At 39.9% G+C, this 18,561-nt stretch overlaps 2 protein-coding genes across 2 annotated transcripts in view; one reads left to right on the top strand and one right to left on the bottom strand.

The window, feature by feature from the left end:
• Window positions 1–720: 720 nt before the first annotated feature.
• The window catches only part of LOC116687544 (synapsin-2), a gene marked incomplete at its 5' end in the record, with an annotated part of 37,241 nt that continues 19,400 nt past the window's right edge, over window positions 721–18,561 (bottom strand). The window contains 8 exons of the mRNA XM_032512992.1: window positions 721–2,831; window positions 3,321–4,143; window positions 6,749–6,815; window positions 7,106–7,282; window positions 10,381–10,483; window positions 11,666–11,740; window positions 13,241–13,383; window positions 14,475–14,537. Coding sequence (XP_032368883.1) covers window positions 2,678–2,831; window positions 3,321–4,143; window positions 6,749–6,815; window positions 7,106–7,282; window positions 10,381–10,483; window positions 11,666–11,740; window positions 13,241–13,383; window positions 14,475–14,537 — 1,605 coding nt within the window. The remainder of the gene's footprint in view (window positions 2,832–3,320; window positions 4,144–6,748; window positions 6,816–7,105; window positions 7,283–10,380; window positions 10,484–11,665; window positions 11,741–13,240; window positions 13,384–14,474; window positions 14,538–18,561) is intronic.
• The window catches only part of LOC116687837 (metalloproteinase inhibitor 4), a 10,803-nt gene continuing 7,417 nt past the window's right edge, over window positions 15,176–18,561 (top strand). The window contains exons 1-2 of the mRNA XM_032513481.1: window positions 15,176–15,252; window positions 15,501–15,702. Of these exons, the coding sequence (XP_032369372.1) occupies window positions 15,564–15,702 (139 nt within the window). The 5' untranslated portion in view covers window positions 15,176–15,252; window positions 15,501–15,563. The remainder of the gene's footprint in view (window positions 15,253–15,500; window positions 15,703–18,561) is intronic.

Here is an 18,561-nt window from a genome sequence, read left to right as displayed (position 1 = left end):
TTAGATCATTGAATATCAATGACAACTGGCAAAAAGTCTTCCTGAAGGCTTTCTATACCACACTAGAATGGCTTGAAAAAAGCTAAGCAGGGCATTTTTTTCCACAAAATAATATTCCAGAGTCCATGGCAGAACTTCAGACATTCCCACAAAGTAATGAAATATGTGTGGCAGGGCACCTTTAAAGTCAGAATTCTGCCTTTAATCTCAGAATTCTTCCATTAATTACAGAATTCCAATTTTGTTTAAAGTCTAAATTAAAAAAAGTCTCTATACTCACATGTGGCCCTAATCCTCTTCTGTACCGTTTTGTATTAAAGTCTCAACATCAAGTATTTAGCATTGCAAGCAGCTACATGTAGCCTATTTGCAATATAAATAAATGGCATAACACAGGGTTTTAGTCTATTAAATTTGGGGTACTAGTGAAAGAAAGATTCAGAAAATGATGGCCCAAACTGGAGCAGCAGAGGCTGAGATATCCTGACTTTTTGTTCCAAGAATGGGGCAAACTCCCAAAACATTGAATTCTACATTTTCCATAATGCAACTCAATAGCATCTTTTCCTTAGACCCTCCATGCTTGGTACTGTAAGTACCCATATTTTTCAATGTCCCCTAATGTATAACACATGGTTATCCCTAATAATGAATAAACAGATTTTTGTGTGAAATCAAAAAACGTTGACCTTAAAACAAAAGCAAGATAACAGGATGAATCTTAGTGAATTAGTGGAATGATGGAACCACATATTTATTAACTTTGATCTGTACAGAAAAAAACCATAATCAGTCACTAGATCATGCAAAGCAGTATCGCGTTACAAATAAAGACACAATACAAAACAAACAATATATACTCTACCATAAATATGGAGCCTCAAAAAAATCTATCAATCAATATATTACAAAGAAAAAACTCCTGAGTTGACACATACTTACGTACAAATACAATATGCTATACTTTACTTCCAACATAGTACTGGAAATGGATAAGTAGACAGATTTGTGAGCAGTTTTTAAGTATTTATTTTTTTCTATTTCCACATATGATCTTGAAATGCAGCAGCAACTCAATTGAAAATGACCAATCAAGGTACTGGGTTCATTCCAGGTTGCCTTAAATTTAGTCCCACACACAAACAGGGTTAAACACAGAAACCAACAGTTTCACATGGACTATTAATCTGAAAGCCAGCGTCTGACTGCAGTAAAAAGCAACCTGGAAAGTCGCGACTGAAAGGAATCTTAAAGGGAATGTAAGAGTTAGGTATTTAACAGATACACAGGTCCTGTATGATCATATTTATATTGATAATGTGACAGCGCCCAACAGGCATGTTGAGGTGTTATTGCACTACTGTCTCAATGTCTTTTCATGAGAATAATCAACAAATTACGAGACTGTTGATAGATCTACACAGAGGTGAAACAAGAAATCACCAGTCACAGCTACAGACATTAGTCTTTTTTACAATTTGAAATGCATTCAGTTACTTTTAGGATTGCTTTATTCAGTCTGGTAAGCTATAGGGTCGATCCCAATGCTCCCAAAACTACAACAGCTGCAATCAATCTTGCCCTCAATAGTTTACTTAATTAAACACTTGGAAGTAAATGAATACATTTTGAGTTGTAATCGACCCAGGTCTGCACAACTAACAAATGCAGCTGTGAATTGAAAACATGTTCACAATAAGGCTACAACATCTAGAGAGAGAGAGAGAGAGAGAGAGAGAAAGAGAGACAGAGAGAGAGAGAGAGAGAGAGAAAGGCCACAAAGGGCAAAACTCAACACTGATAGAGCTCCCTTCTCCAAAAATCTTACTGAGCCACTTGGAGGAGCCATGCATAACAATTGAACACGGATGAACATAACATATATTTCCAACTCCCTCACACGACAATGAACTTCAAGGCTTGTTGACAAAAAAGGGGCCGCAATGACAAGCCCAGTAGTCAGTAGCCAAGGACCAGAGACACATTGGCTGGATTTACACAGGAAAAAAATTCCTTAATGACAACATTTTACATACTGACTAAAATTGATTCACTGTGGATCAAACCATCAAATATCAAATATCATATAATTCTTTTAAAATATGTATGAATCCAGCCACTGAATGAAAGAGTTATGTCACTGACAAAAAACTAACTGAAAGTGCTACTGGATTTTTTTTTTTTTAATTGGCTTACCTCCCTTTATAGTTACGTATGTTTGTATTAATATACTGTATATATATATATATATATATATATATGTATAAATATATATACTGTATGTACATTCTATATGTAGTCTTAAATATTCTACTTTTTATATACTGTACTTCAGAAAGAGTTCCTTAAAGTGTGTTCTGGGAAAAATAAATATTTAGTTATTCTATTCTATTCTGTTCTACTCTAGTAAATATCAATGACGTAACTCCTTCAGTCCAATTAATCTGGCACAGCATCCTTCACTGAATATCCTACCCAGCAGGCCTCACTGTTACTCACACAGAGAAGCTGAAAGTTGAGGAGGGGAGTGACCGGGACGGAGGGAATACAGTACAGTTAACACACAGAGTTTAATCTCAGACTGGTTCACATTTAATGTCGATCAAGTCATCACTGGCCAACGGCAAAAGGGGTGGTGGGCAGAATGAATAAATGGCTGACTACGGCTCGGCTATGTCTAGTCAGAAAAAAGGCTGGCGAAGGACTTTCGGAGGTTACGAATGGTCTCTGCCTTCACCTCGTCTTGGCCGTCACCTCCGGTGCTTGAGACCCCACGGAAGAAAGAGGAGTCGCTGAAGGCGCTGAAGGCATTGGTCAGGGACTGGGACTTACTGGGAAGGCAGGAGGAAGGAAAAAGAGAGGGGAGAGAGCAAATGAGTGAGGAGGGACAGAAGTGGGAAAGGATGGGATGCAGGAGGAGGATTATGTGAATGTGAATAGAGTAAGTTAGGTAGTAAGGATGGAAGACAAACAGGGGAATGTGTAAGAGGGCCAAAAAGTCACAAACACAATATTTATACATTTAATTGTATTGTACATTGCATTTGTAGATTGTTTATACACATCTTATACATGCTAAATAAGGAGGGTTAAAATAAAGTGTTAATTTAATAATTACAGCATGTTACCACTTGGACTGACACAATAAAACACACTTTTAAATTGTATTGATAATTTTGGAGTTGCAAATGATTGGAATTACATATATTATCATTCTACAGAAGATTGGATATAGATATTTAATTATGTATCCTAAACACAAAGTATGGCCCACTGTAATGCATGTCTTAGCAACAGTGTGTTGGTAAGACGACCCTTACTTAAGCAGAGGATGGGTCTTTTGCTGGGATCCTGGCTGTTCTTCCACAGGGGCCTCAGCTTCAGCGGGGGCCGCGGCAGCTTCAGCTGGGTCAGGCTCAGGGTTTTGGGAAGGAGAGGCCGGTTTGGCCTGGGGCTTTGCCTTAGCTGGTGACTGGACATTAGGCGGGGAATGGCTGGCTCTGACTGGAGACTGGACTTGTGCTGGGGCAGGGGCTGAGGCAGTATCTGAAGCCTGAGTGGGGGCTGGGGCTTGGGCAGCGGGCTGGGGTTTAGATGAAGTCTTGGGTGGCGGCGGGGTTTGCGGCTTTGGCTGGAGCTGCGGCTTTGAATTCCTGCGTAATGGAGGGATGGGCTTTGCAGGTGGTGCGGGTTTGGGGGGCAGCTCTTTTGGTTTGCCAGGAGCTGGAGATGGAGAGCCCTGAGGCTGGGGCTTGGGCTGCTCTATGGTAGGAGCTGAGGCTGAAGCCGGGGCTGGGGCCTCCACGGCTGCTGCTGCTTTGGTCGGGGGAGAGCCTGGAGCTGCTGCAGCTGCTGCTGCTGCTGGGACTGAGGATAATGGTGAAGATTTGGCTGGGGCTGGGATGGAAGCCGAATCTGGGGCTGACTTTGCGAGGGATGGGGCTCTTGTCATTGGGGGGGGCCTTGGGACTGGAGGCTTTGTGACGGAGGTGGCCCTCTGGACTGGGCTCTTCTGTGCCTGAGTTGGTTTCTGTACTGGACCTGGGCCTGGTTTCTGGGCCTGGTTGGGCTTTGGTAACGGCTCAGAAGCTCTCTTAGCTGACTCTGATGATGTGTCCACACTCTGTGATTTCACTGGTGCATCTGAAAGATTAAAACATAATTATATTAGATTATAATTAAATTAAATTTCTTAGATATAGGATGTGTTGTTTTAGTGCAGCAGTTAGAAAACAAGGTGCCTGTAACACACCAAAGCAGAACATGATACCGATAATAAGCTTGAGTCTAGACATGCCCATTGACATAATGACCTCTCACACATTCATAGAAACCCTAACCAACTCATATGTCAAGAACAGACTGGGGCAAAGCAGGCTCTGAGTGTTGGGACTGCGTTTACCAGCAGGGGGCGGCAGATCAGCGGTTAAGGGAAGGTGCGGTGACTAGCCTGTCATGCCAAGTATTGGTTGCTTGAATGCACATCAACTTATGTGACCATTTGGAGGTAGTGTGGTAAAAAAAACCGAGGACATAAAAAATGTTTATAATGAAAGAAAGTGAACAAAAAAAAGGAGAGATGACACAACCAAGAAATAATACTGGCATCAAACAACTCACTGACCCAGACACATGCAGCAAAGCAACCTATCATGCAGCACAAAAGAAACAAATGATTATGCATGCTGAGTAGGAAGTGACTGGGAAAGGGATGAGTTTCCAGTGGCGGATAATTCACTTTCAAGGATGCAGAAAGTAAAGCTGGGAATGTAAATGATATGCTAAAACCTCTATAAAAAGGTTTCTTAGAAGATAGCTTGGAAAGTGTATAATAATTTGTGTTTACTGTATACATTTAGATTTAGAGTTTAATGACATATACATGATTTCATGATATGACCACAACAAAACCGTCATGAAAATTCATCCCAGTCATTCTCAGAGAGTCATTACTGTAAGGCAGCTACAGTAAATGGCTATGAGTCTTACGTTTTACGAGTTTGTCAAAGCATCCCAATGGTGGCTTGGGACTCACAACGCATAAAAACCAAAGAAAATACCATTTGTACAAACATAATTTGTAAAGGATGACACAATAACAATTTGCTTGAAGACAAACCTTGACATTACTCAATCGTTTTAATTATATTTGCTATATAGACTTTATAATCATACAATATGTATGTGTTGATTGCTGTTAGATTGGATTTAGTCACTTGGGTGACTGATTTATCTGAAGAGGCAGGTCAGTCATCAAAGCCTTTATCGGGTGTGCAATAAACTAAATTTCTTGATATCAATCAGTAAAGATTAGGACAGAGGAGAAGAGACCAAATGTTTGTAGCCAGATGGAGTATGAAGATCAAATCTCGGAAAATCAAGGATCCGGATCCAAGCAAATTAGGAAATGAACATGCAGAGAAAGAAAAAGATGCTTATTTTGTTTAAAACTCTTCATCTATCACATAAGCAGGTTTAGTTAATGCCAAGAAAGAAAAATATGTATTGTGTACCGTGTAAAGCCACTTTGTCTTGTTTCAGGCGAACGATGGAGGTTAATTAATAACCAAAGACAACTCTGAGCAGTTATGCACATTCCGGTCTATCAAACGGGGCTTTGTTGCTTGACAGAAGGAAACATCTATCTGGTTTATACCAGGAACTGATTTGCACCATAACAATGTACAACATTTAAAAGACCCAAATGGCAAGCGTTAAGAACTACAACAGAACCTGAACTGACCAGAATGTGCATAGTGATCATGAGCAGCACATTTAAAAAGTGATCTTCCTTTCCATAAGAGTGAACACAAAATACACAGAGCATATGTGCATAAATATGCTTGTCTGCCACTGTGCAATCATGTTCACAGTGTTGGATTATTATTAAGTTAATGTAAAATTCAAACAAGTGAATCCAATTTGCACATCTTAACATTGCCACACTGTTGGCACATGTTCATCGCTAACAATTTCTGTAAAAGCCAGCTGGTATTCCTAAAACACCCGGCACAAACATATTAGATGCGACATGAAATACCGACATTTGCCACATCCACGCAAAATGACAAAAAAGGAATTAAAGACAATGAACAAACATGCAAACTGTTTTATGCTGTTTTACCACTGCTTTAAGCAGGCACATTTAGTTTTAACACATCGGCCCTGAGCACAAACATCACCCCACTAACACATACACTATGGCTGCAATTAAGCTGAAAAGGCTACCTTAATGCACTGCACTGTACATTTGGTTCTTAATCCAAGTCATGGATTAAACAAAGTAGCTCAAACAGACAGCAGTATTTGTCTTTTCTTGGACAATGTTACCTTCAAGGAACAGCGAGAAGGATGGAGATAAAATACAAACTGCTCTTACTCTTAAAGGAATATGACATTTTGGGACATACACATTCCTTTTCTTGCCATGAATTAGATGAGAAGATTGATACCCACTCTCTCATCTGTATGGGAAATGAATAGTACATAATAGTACAAATCTTGGAAACGGGGAAACAGCTGGCCTGCCTTTGTCAAGGGTAACAAAATCTACCTACCAGCCCCTCTAATTAACAAGTTATATCTAGCGGCGAAATCCTGGATACTGGATACGTCATTTGAAAAAAAACCTCTTAAGGTGTTTTGACAGTGAACTGTCCCACGACTGAGTCAGAGAGTGTTTTCTAGACGTGCTTTGGCTCTACAGTGGCAGCTCTTGTATTAGATTGTAGAACAGCGTTCAGACAACCTTGAGGAAGAGGGCGCTGAACAGACGTCCTGCTTGGATCTGCCGGTCCTTCCTTAAGGGCAGCACTCTGAGAGAGAAAGTGAGGGGGCGGGAGAAAGACAGACAGAAAAAAAGAGAGCGAGAGAGTAGGAAAGAAAGGCAAACATGGTTAAGCGGTTTTTGGTAAAAAATCATCAGTAAACTGTAAAGGGCTTCAATGAAGTGATTTTCCAGCAGACCTTGTAACGTCTTGGATTTCTTAACCTGCCTCTCCTTATGCTCGAAATAAGCAAACATTGTATGAGCATGGGTCATTGTAGCTATTTATTTTTGGTCAACCATCACAAATGCCCTGGTTTCATTTCATACAGCCTCTACCTGTTGGGGCTGCACAGTAGTTGGCTTCTGGCCTTGAGGAGAGCGAGCAGGTGAGCGGGAAGCACTAGACGACCTGGTGGCCAGTGCTTGGCTCATCTTAGCCAGCACCACCTCTGAGATGAGCTGACGGTCCTCTGCCTGGTGATCACCAATCAGCTGCATAGATGAACCCACAAACTGGACAAAGAAGCCATAGACAATGTATCAGAAAATGTGTGATCAGGACAGACAAACAAAGGACGTTAGAGGGCACTGTGGTCAACACTTAATGTGAGGTAATAGCTCTCTGGTGTGCTTATAGGATTGTAATGTCTTCTCCCAGATTGAACATTTGTGTAGAATTAGTTTAGTTGTGATGTTTTGTAGTCAGAATGGTTTTGGTTTATATGGGTCAACATTGCATGGATACTGCCAGAAAGATTTTGTTTTAAAATATGTGTTAATATGAGTAACTCTCATCTTGTTTTCAGTAACCCAAAAGCTTTATCACTGTCTGCAGCTAAATAGGACTGGAAGATAATATGATGTCACCATCCATGTGAATGGATATCCACTCAACAATTTTAAATCTGCTTCATTTTAAAAACCAAAACACTTTCCAAGTGGAGATGATCCATGGTGATACATGTTTTCCACATCTTTTCCCCTTTAGTATCTAATCTACGGTACCTTCCACCAAACCAGCAAGGAAAACCTTATTTATACAGCTTATTCCATACCAGGTGGTAGCACATTGTGCTGCACAACTTGTGAGCTACCACAGAAGTTGCAGTGACTATGCTATGTGGAAAGTGTAAAGATAAAACATTTGGCACACTGTAAGTAAACACCATTAAAACACATAAATAATATACAAGTAGAAATAGAAATAAAGATTAGCAACAGACCTGTAAAAATTAAACAGAATAAAATACAATCTAATTAAATAATAATTAAGACCCACAGTTGACCAATAACAATTAATAACACACATGAGTTACAAACCAATACAATAAGTAAAAAGAAAACTACTGAATATGCCATTCTGACAGTCAGCCTACTTCAAAGTGTAAGTGGGATGTTCAGATCATTGCTTGGATACCGCAGTGGCCGGGTGTGGGTGTGAATGTGGCTCCTGTATCATCAGAGTCAGACTGTCTCACTGGGATTTGTAATCATAATTGTCTAAACTTCGTCATGCCTCACTTTCCCACTAAATGTCCTCCTTGAGTTTCTGCCAGTCTTCTGACTGTCTCACCTGTTTACTCTTTATAAAGATGTCTGCTGTCCTGCCTCAGTTTTTACTGCCAGCCCATGATCAACTGTGAGCTTGTTTGTTGACTTTCAAACTGACTACCAAAGTGTTTTTAACCATATGTGCAGTATCACTGCCTACGTTTGGGTCCAGCTCATCCTTGCCAGCTCCCAGAAATTTAGCAAAATTTGACCAGCTTTTTCCATGGATGAGGGGGCTGAGTTGACCCTCACCATTAAGTGGCTCTGTACTTACTGCCAAAATGCATCCTGATGGAAGCGGCTCTCTCTATAGCACTCAATCTTGTGTCCTACAAACCCTGGCTTGTCGAGTAAGCTCTCTATATCTTCCCCACTCAACAGCTCAATCCTTTGGCCAAATTAGTCCCTGCTGCAAATCCTGAGTCACTAAATTCAGGTCAGGAATTCAGGAAATTCAGTTTCTGCTCAGTTACTTCCAGGGGTTCCCTTTTGACCAACCTAGTGCTAAGTACCTTAAATGCTAGCCTTCTACCTGCTCTGTGGCATTTTAGCCTTCTGCCTTGTCCCCTATGGGTAGCTCTTGGCCTACCCTTCTCTCAGAATCTACCATCTTGTCCTCTAGTGCCTGGTTTTCCTATTTTATTTAAATCAACTCAAGGCCTCTGGGTGCAAGTACGATATATTTCCATTGGTTCCCACGGGTCCTTCTCCACTGACTCCGGTGCCCATTACTCATGCCTCGACTGTCCAGCACTCCTGAGACTCCACTGTCATCCACCCATGCGGTAATCCTGTAGGCCAGGAATCCACTGTCCTTCAAGTACTAAGTCCCTGTTCCTCTATCAGAGTGTCTGTTTGTTATTTTTTGTTCTTCTGAGCCTGATCCTATCTCTGTCTGAGCCTTAATCTGAACCTGTCTTTTTGCCTAAGCCGGTGTATCACCTGAACCTGACTCTATAGCCCCTTTCACACATGCACTGAAAACAGTGCAGCGGCGGCTCGGCACCCAAATGTCCGAATCAGTTGGGCTGGACAGAACAGAACGTTAAACAGACCCTGCCAGCTCCTGAGTACAAAGTCTCTGGTAGCCTGATCGAGCCTGTGTGTGAAATCCTAAAAAAAAATCACAGCAAGCGAGGGAGTGGGCGCGCTAATGACTTTTCTATTATCCTAGCCTAAGCATAAATGTGAAACTCTTTCTGAGCCTGAACTTGTCTTCGTACGTGAACCTAAACCTGTTTGTCTACATTTTTTATCAGTCACTGCATACCAGCTCCATGTTACCACCTTGGGTAATGAGCTTGGTTGTCCACCCTATGACCTGCTTCTACCAGCTGAATCACAGTGCGTTTTGGTCCTTTTTTTTGCCTCAGACTGGACCCTTAATAGTTGGGTAGAACATACCCTACTAAGCAGTATTTAACTATTTTCCATACTGAGATGTAACCATTTGACTTTTGAGAATGTATAGGTATAATTACAGCAAAGCACATTCCTACATTAATGTGTTGTTCACAACCATTGTGGTCATAAGTTGTGTTACGACCCTTACGTTTACCGTCTAGGGGAAGCTAGGACGTAACACAATACTAAAGACTATAAAACATGAAACGAATATGCTGAAAAATTACTGAAAAGAAACAGAGTAATAGACAAGAGGGGGGAATTTTAGCTGAATAGAACAAATACTGAGATATGTGAGCCATGGAGAATAGCCATACTTATCCTTAAGCATCACCAGATGTTAGTTATCATACTCATAATGTGTATTCAGGTTAGGTTGAATCGGTTTATTTCCAGCCAGACAATCTAAGGCCACAGCTGTTTAAATTAGGCCAGGCATTCTTAATTTAAGACTCAAAGACCTTATTAGTATTCTTTAAAAACACCATTCCCATAAGCTGAAATGTTTCAAAGAAAAGGCATGAATACAGTGAAGAAGTGATAATAGGGCAGCTGTAAAATGAGATTTTCATTGTGTGAGTTGTTTGATTTAGTGCCTTTGGTCAATCGGAAGATCTCTTTTGAGTTATCATCCATCCCTTGCTCCTTTCTCTCACCTCAGTAATGTAGTCATTACCATCCTTGCCACAGATGGCTTTGACAGCACAGATATCAAGCCCTCCGAAGATCTCTGAGCAGGTATCAACCCACAGCTTATACCTGTCACAGAGAGAAGCTGGATTAGGTCTACAAAGAGTCATAATATATTTACAGGGAAGGTAAAAAAAAAATCATATAGTGTACCACTACTATATGTAACATACTGTAACAGTTTTTTCTGAATTGGAATGTTTGCAGTTAAAGTGGGTGCAGGTATTTCACATTTTTTGTGTAAAGAACTATGAAAACTGAACTTGCCCTATCGTGCACCATCTTGCTAATCTTAGTAAAGCAAAGAGTTGTGTACTTGCACACTGCTTTATCAATATTATTGAATTATGTATCACTTCAGCACAGTAAGTCAGACCAAATGTTTGTATTTATCCTGACAGTAAACCTGTTACAGAACCTCTCTAGCTCTAGGCTGGGTCCGCTGCAGGCTGGGTCTATTGACTTGCTGTCTGGAAAACTGAATACAATCAAACTAGGGCAAAACAGACACTTCAATACTGATCAAAAGGACAATGTAACAGTACTGGGGCAGGTATTCTCCCTTTCAGCTGAGTCAGATTCTACACACCATTTTAAGATGACATTTGTAAGGTTTAAAGTATTTGTACTGTACTCTGTTACAGGCTGTCACAGATTAAAGAAGCCTTTTCAGATTTAAATGTTTTTTGGTCTCGCATTATGGTGGCAAGAAAATGGAATGAATGACAAAATTTACTTTAATGAAAAAAAGTGGACAATATCTCATTCTGTAGGGGCTTGTGTTAGTGGCAGCATAAAGCTTAGAGAGTTCAAATATTAGCAAATTGAGCTAAACATTGTTTGACAAATCAGCATGTAAAAGGAAAACAAGTATGTTGATATGGTTTTATATACTTCATGTTAGTATTTATATACGTACCTTTTTAGCTATTTTAACCAACATTACATTTGACTCAGTTCTCTTTTCTCCGACAATAGACCTTTTTCACAGATGACCTTTTGTTATAGCACAAAAAGACAGCCAATGACGGCTCTGTTCAACTTGAATGTGTCTGTAAGCCTTGCCAGTTAGCCAGCATGTATTATTAATTATGAATATGTTTTTAATTACACCTGTGCTTTTCCTGCTGTTAAAGGTCAAGAAACATATTCAAAGCAGCTCAAATAATGGGCTGTGTGAGCACATTGTGACTAACACTGACATGTGCACAAGGGCAGCCTGAGCATCACTAATGTGGAACCGGTGCTCACTTGTCAGTCATGGCTACTTGTTCCAACATGGCAGATCCGGTGTTGCTCTTCCAATTACCAGAGATGGATGTTCGCCTAGAAAACAGGGGGAAATTGTGCGTTAAAACATTACAGACATGAACCTTTACTTTTAGAGAGTGTAAATACAGGCAAGATAGATTTAGACAACCCTGTAGTAGGAGGGCTGTGGTTACATCCCTAGCTGTAGATTAAAAGCCAGTGTATGCATGCAACATGCAGAGCTGCAGGTTATCAAGCTGATCAACATCCAGATAAATTGAGGCTCTTTTTTTAACAGTAGAAGCTCAGGTTTACACACAACCAGAGCCATAGAGTCTTTCTCTATCACTCTGCACACAACAAAGCACTGGACTCCCTGATATTCTTTAAATCATTTGTTTACAACAATTTTCTTGTATCAAAATGTCAAAAATGAAAAAAGACATTGTTTTTCTCTAATTAGAGTCTGGCCCCCTAGTAAGACTAGATACCGTATGTAAGACTGTTAAATTTTGTTTGTGGATCCTGGATGCAAATGATAACGTATACTGTATGTAGTCTTTTCCTGTTTGGTCTCAAGACATCACTGTAGCTCCCTGTTACTATAAATAAATACAGAAACAACTGATGAATGAATGAATTAATTGTTTTTTGTGCTGTTCATAAATCCGAAATTTTAAAAGCAGAACTGGAGCATGTGAAGGATAAAGCTAGCTCAAACGACATGAGCTCTGAATGGGGAATCCTGAATTAGATCCAAATGATTTTAGGACTGATGAGGAATACTTACATAGTCACCTTAACTGCCTTAACCTTACTGCTATAAACATGCAATTAGACATCCTGGCCTAATGTCCAACTCAGGAAGTCAGAAGATCTTTCCTGAAAATAAGCTTTGATGTCAGCTGTTGTGGCCATGGCTGGGGAAAAGGAAAGATCTGAAGGATGCTAAAAGTCTTAGATCTTTCCAGAACCAGAACTACTCTTCAGCTGAGGAACTCCCACAAAAACACTAACCACATCTGTCCATCCATGCACAACTTCAAAAAAGTGGAGAGGTGTGTGTTGCAATGAAGCAAGTAACTGTGATTTGTGATTATTGTTCGGACTAATTTGGGTTTGGTAGGTGCCAAATGATGGCGTCTATGAGAAGTTGTAGTAGCCGGTAAAATTAAATGTAACAGGCTACACCTAAATATATAACTGAATAACAAAAACATCTTGAAAAGATTGTATAGATTTCATAAATGGCAAAAATATATTTTTGTGTGTCTGTTATTGTAAATAACAGTAAATGTTTCCATGCGATATGATTTAAATATATGGCTTAATCTGCATTGTATAAATGTTGGGTCGCTAAAGAACAAAGGTCTGTATGAATGTTTGAAAAACAAAAAACAGCCACACATTAAAAGGTTAAATGAGGACTTTACATTCCACTTTGCTAAGTTTATGCTTTTTTATGTACTGTATCTCACTGTTCCCCTTTCTATTGATGCACTTGTCCTGTGCCCAAAATACAATGTGTTGCACCAAATGTAATGTTCATATTGTACAGTATACACATGAACATACATGTATGCTTTGTAGTCAACGCCGATTTTCTGGACCCGGATGTCGTACTTGGCATCTATAAATGGCTCTGTGGTGCAGTATGTCTGAGTGATGGCCACCACACTAGCAATGTCCTGGAAGTCACTCATATTGTCCACTTTGACCTACAGAGGGATAACACATGAAGAAACACCATGTATTGACAGTAAGGCTGGACTATATCTAACAAGATAAAAGGCTGATACCACTCTTATGTCTATATGTTAAATATGCCCACACGTGCCCTAGGAACATTCCGTAGGATCCTGGAATTACAAAGATAATCCTAATGAGAGTGGTATCAATCTTCTTATCTGACTCTTGGCAAGAAAGAAGTGCTTCTCAAATGTCAAACAGTAAATTGCATTTCTAGTGTTGATAGTTTCTTAAATACTGTCATATATCATCAATGATGCAGACTTAATTAAAGATCTGGATCAATATGGAGTATGGAGGTGAAATGATGTTGTGATGCTCTCTGCCGTAGCCATAGTCAATGTTCTAGAAGTGACAGTTTATTATACAGAACTGTGTCTTTTTTTAAACTATCACAGTGAAACAGACTAAAGCTACTAAAGCTAAAGTACAATATAGGTGTCCAAGAGATGACATGGTAGGATAATGGAAGGCAAAAAGGTAGAGGCTGATAAGAGGCCCTGTTAGACAAAATGAGAGGACAGTCAGACAGTATCAGATTGAGCAGTCCAGGGGAAAGATGTGAGGTGGATCGATGAGAAGTGGCGGAGAGAGGATAAACACTTCACTCTGATTTCACCCAGAAAATATTAACACAGTTGTCAATCAATACCAGCACAATAAGAGCAGAAAATAAGGAGTGTGGGAGAATAAAATGGATAGAAATGAAATAGAAAATGGATAAAATGGATGTGCTGCGGTACTGAAAAAAAGAAAGCATAAAGAAGTGCTTAGCACAAGCCATTCAAACTATCTCTAGGCACAGAGAGAGATTTTAAAGCACACCCCAATGGCACTTTGTTAAATTATGCAACAGTGTAATGGGTGGGCTTCAGTTCAACATGTCTTTTTTCCACGTTACTAATACATGAATGTTACTTCCAATCAAACAAGAAGAAACAGTTTGAAGCCTGTATTACAGCTATTGCTCAAATGTTAGTTAATTTCAAAACAGTCATGTACTTAGATGATTACTCACTTTAGCATTTCAAACATGCTAAAGGAAATGAATCAACATTACCTTTCCCATTCCAGAGTGGGCGTGTCCGATTTTTACCACCACTGGGAAACTTGGTGATGTGATCTGAAAGGTAGTATGATGAATAAAGGGTAAATAATGATGAACAATACAGTCCTATGACTACATATCAACATACTGGAAAGACCCGGCGGTGAAAAATTAGTGTCTGTTTAGAACAACAGTCACCATTCACAGATCTATGCTGGTAACTAGTCCAATATCTAGCACTGCAACAACAAAAAAATAGTATTTCATCAAAACAGTAAAGTTGATGGCCATCAGATGTACTGACGTATGTCTATTTATTCAAAATTACTCATGAAATGCTGTGTTGACATGAAACTGCACCATTTGCCACCAAAACAGCAATACTTACTCTACAACCGGACACTAACAGTAAAAAAAAAAACTTTAATTTTTATGATTAATGTTTGCATTTATGACTCACTGATGATGAAAAGAAAAGAACACTAATCATAAACTTCACCAAAAAACCTGCACAAAGGATTTTAAATTGTTTGGGTGGGTAAAGGTCATTTCTAATATTGGCTTCATAAACCTGTCCAACAATACTTCACAACAACTGTTCATAAATTGCACAAATAACACCTACAATAGCCAATGGGAGAAGAGCGAGGACATCAAAAGAGGGCAAAGGATGGTGTTTTTTCCCCCCTGCGTTTGAGGAGGCTGTCCCTAAATTGTTGAGTACATAAGAGGCTCCCTGTGTGCGACCCTCTCAGCATTCAAGACCAGAGTGTGAGGGGATCCAACTATTGTAAGTTTCTCTGTGTTGTCTACAGAGAGGGAGAGAGAGACACAGACAGAGAAAGAGAGAGCAGTGGCAGCAGCAGCAGGCTTCTCCAAAACTCAAGTTTTTTGCTCCAGTTTGAATTCAGAGGTGTACTTTAAACTTTTCACTCCACGGCTGCCTTTCAGCTCAGCAGAGATCATCTTACTACTTTGACTCTTGTCTTGTGCTTTCCCCGTTGCTGCCTGATTTGCTTTTCCCGTGGAACTTAACAGGATCAGAAGAGGTTGCCGAGCTTTCATCGAGTGGTGGAGTGGTCAGAGGCAGCCAGAGTCATCATGGCTATGTCCCAGGAGCGGAGTGTGTGTCTGGGGCTTTGGGTGCTCCTTTTGCTCGGTGCAGGCATGGAGGAAGTTGTGGAGGGATGTAGCTGCCACCCAGCACACCCACAGCAGTTGTTCTGCAGCGCTGAGATTGGTGAGTTAATAACTAGAGACCTATGTAGTTTTTGTCCACCCAGATAGGAGTTAAGAATAGAAAAGCTGGTGCTTTTAATGATAGTGGACAAACAGGATTGTATGATATTGCATTTGGAGGAATGCCTCTCCTTCTTAACTTACTGATTGATGATCTGGCTTATTGGTTAACTTTATTGGATTGGGAGAGATTCTGAGAGGGGAAAATAATAATCAAATCTAGAGTAAAAACCAACTGTGATAAGAACACACCAATAGAGCTTCAGGGGCAAACTTTTCATGGTAGTTAATTGAAAGAAATGTTGATTCATTATTGTGGCTTTTTCCAATTATATTCATAGAAATTATCAGTTTTATGCAGAAAGATATTTAAGCACTATATATAATGCTTCATGGAATTTAAGTGTGGTGGACTGTTAGTGGCCTGATTATTGATTAATATCAGTTATAACTTGTGAATTTATAAGACTTACATCTATACACAGTCGCTCAGTTTCTCGTACTGTTGTTTATTTTTCTTACATACCAAGGTAACTACAGATTAGTACACTACTGGCCTTTAACTGGAAAACAGGGCAGCCTGCTTTCTGTTTTTGTGGTTACATAATTGAGTCTTCCTGCTCTCAATCACATCACGCATCACAAAAACAAACCCTAACAAAACAGCCAGTGCCAAGTGGTCTGATCTACTTTTTAATCTATCTATCTATCTATCTATCTATCTATCTATCTATCTATCTATCTGTCTATCTGTCTATCTAGCTGTCTAGCTGTCTGTCTGTCTGTCCCCCCCTCTCAACCCCCAATCATCCATTGGGGGTATTTCTTGCCAAAACAGGCCAAATCCAACACTCTGCTCTGACTTTGATTACTTCTACAGAGTGTGGAGAGCTGGAGTATGTGCTTCTGTCAAAGGTTACTCTCCAGGAGAGGAGAAAGAGAAAGTAGACGAAGGAATTGCTTTGAATGCATTTTAGTCTTGTTTTTCTAATTGGTCTGCTTCAGGTTTAGAGAGGGTCAGCTCTCTCAAAGCATTCTGAAAGTGTGTCTGTCTGAAATGGAAGCTGAGACCTGTTTTCAAAACCGCAATAATGCCAAATTAGATCTGGGTTATGAGAACACAATGAAAGTATTTGGGGCAGTGTTTTTAGGACAGAGTTTTACATATGAGTTGTGTCATCACAGAGTGAACTAGAGGTCCTATATGATCATGAAGTCTACGCTGAACAACCCACGAATCGATTGGTCTTTAGTTCTTTTCATTCATTGGTTACATAACAACCCCAAAACTGTTTAACAAGACACAAAAGTTATTCTCACATAAACCATGTAGCCAACAAACAAACATGTTGCGAAGTAATGCAGCTCATCAGCAAACGTTGTTTGTTTGAACCACTGAACTTACACAAAATGGATTCCAATTGACCGTTAGCTAAACCCCTCCCCCAACTGTCCAATTATTGCTCTGTAACCATTTACAGTGGGTCTGTCGAGTTTTGGATTTCTCCACCTTTTAAAGCTGTGTGCATGGGGATGTGGCGATAGAGCAGAAATACAGTGTATTAAACAGTGCATTAAACTATGTTTGTTCTACAGTGTCTGCTGACAGCATGTTTTGGCTAACTAACTTACTAGCATTACCTCCAAAGCCAGGCAGCATATCATGAACTAACTACATAATTTGTAGGATTACAGGTTACGTAAAAAGGCTTCCTTCAGGACTGAGACATCCTCTGTCTTAGCCCCTGTGCAAGAGTCGATTTGGGATGGTGTTATCAGAGTTTAGTGTAATGCTCAGCTCTGTCAACGTCTTGGGGAAGTAAACACAGCAACCTCAGCAAAGTCACTACCCAAGATATTGTTATATTACACACAGTGCCCTCATCGTCAAAGGCTTTTCTCCTCTAATGTTAAAAGTGAAACATACAGATTCAAAATATGAACAATAAAGTAAAAAACTATTATAACTTTTGTCCCAGTCCGTACGGTGCACAAGTATACAAGTATCTTTTTTTCTGTAAGCTAAGCATCCAAACTGGTATGTCAAAATGTTAAATTCTTCCCTATCATACTGTACTGCATGTAATACTAGGGCTGACTACTCTGCAGTACAAAAACAACGCTACTTCAGATCAGTCTTTTGGCACGATATCATGCATGTTCCCACTGTCAGCCGGAAAAGCCATGGAGCTAATCAAACTTAATCAGCTAGCTAGCAACAATAAAATTGGCAAGTGACAGTTGTCATTTCAGTTGTCAAAATGATGGTTACTAGCTAGAATTGAGTAGCTGTTTCTGTCTGTTTGAAACTAAGGTTGTGTTTCTACTGTTTCAAATATGACTAAGAAATTCTAGCACCGCTATTATTGTAAACTGTGTAGGTACTGAGCAGCAACGAAAAGCTTGCAAAGCATAGCAACAGTAACTATGGCGGCTGGATTTCACAAATGGTCAATTAACCACAGGTTCTTTTGTAATTCGATCCCATTTCCTAAGGCTATGCTCGGATATGTGTTTAGTTTGTATGAGTCCACCTCTGAATGGATACAAGAGCCAGTGTTCCCTTTTAGGTAGGATGTAACTGGACCCATGAATATAAAATAAGGAAAATCCCTTACTTACACTTAGCGTGTCTAAGAGAACTTCTCATTTGGCGACATCTGTTGTACACTGTCCGGGTTGTTTTCTAAGCATAGGCTGGTGGTGGCCATTAGTTGACCTGACAATGCTGTCAGAGTCGATGAGCCCTTTGAATAAAGCTGTACATCTGAGTAATATCCCATCTGGACAAACCTTGGACGATTCCCTGGCCATGTTTGTGTATTTGAGAATGTGTATGTGTGTGTGTGTGTGTGTGTGT

The sequence above is a fragment of the Etheostoma spectabile genome, chromosome 4 (genome assembly GCF_008692095.1).
Source record: "Etheostoma spectabile isolate EspeVRDwgs_2016 chromosome 4, UIUC_Espe_1.0, whole genome shotgun sequence".
NCBI classification, from domain to species: Eukaryota; Metazoa; Chordata; class Actinopteri; order Perciformes; family Percidae; genus Etheostoma; species Etheostoma spectabile.
This window is presented reverse-complemented; position numbering and strand designations above follow the sequence as displayed.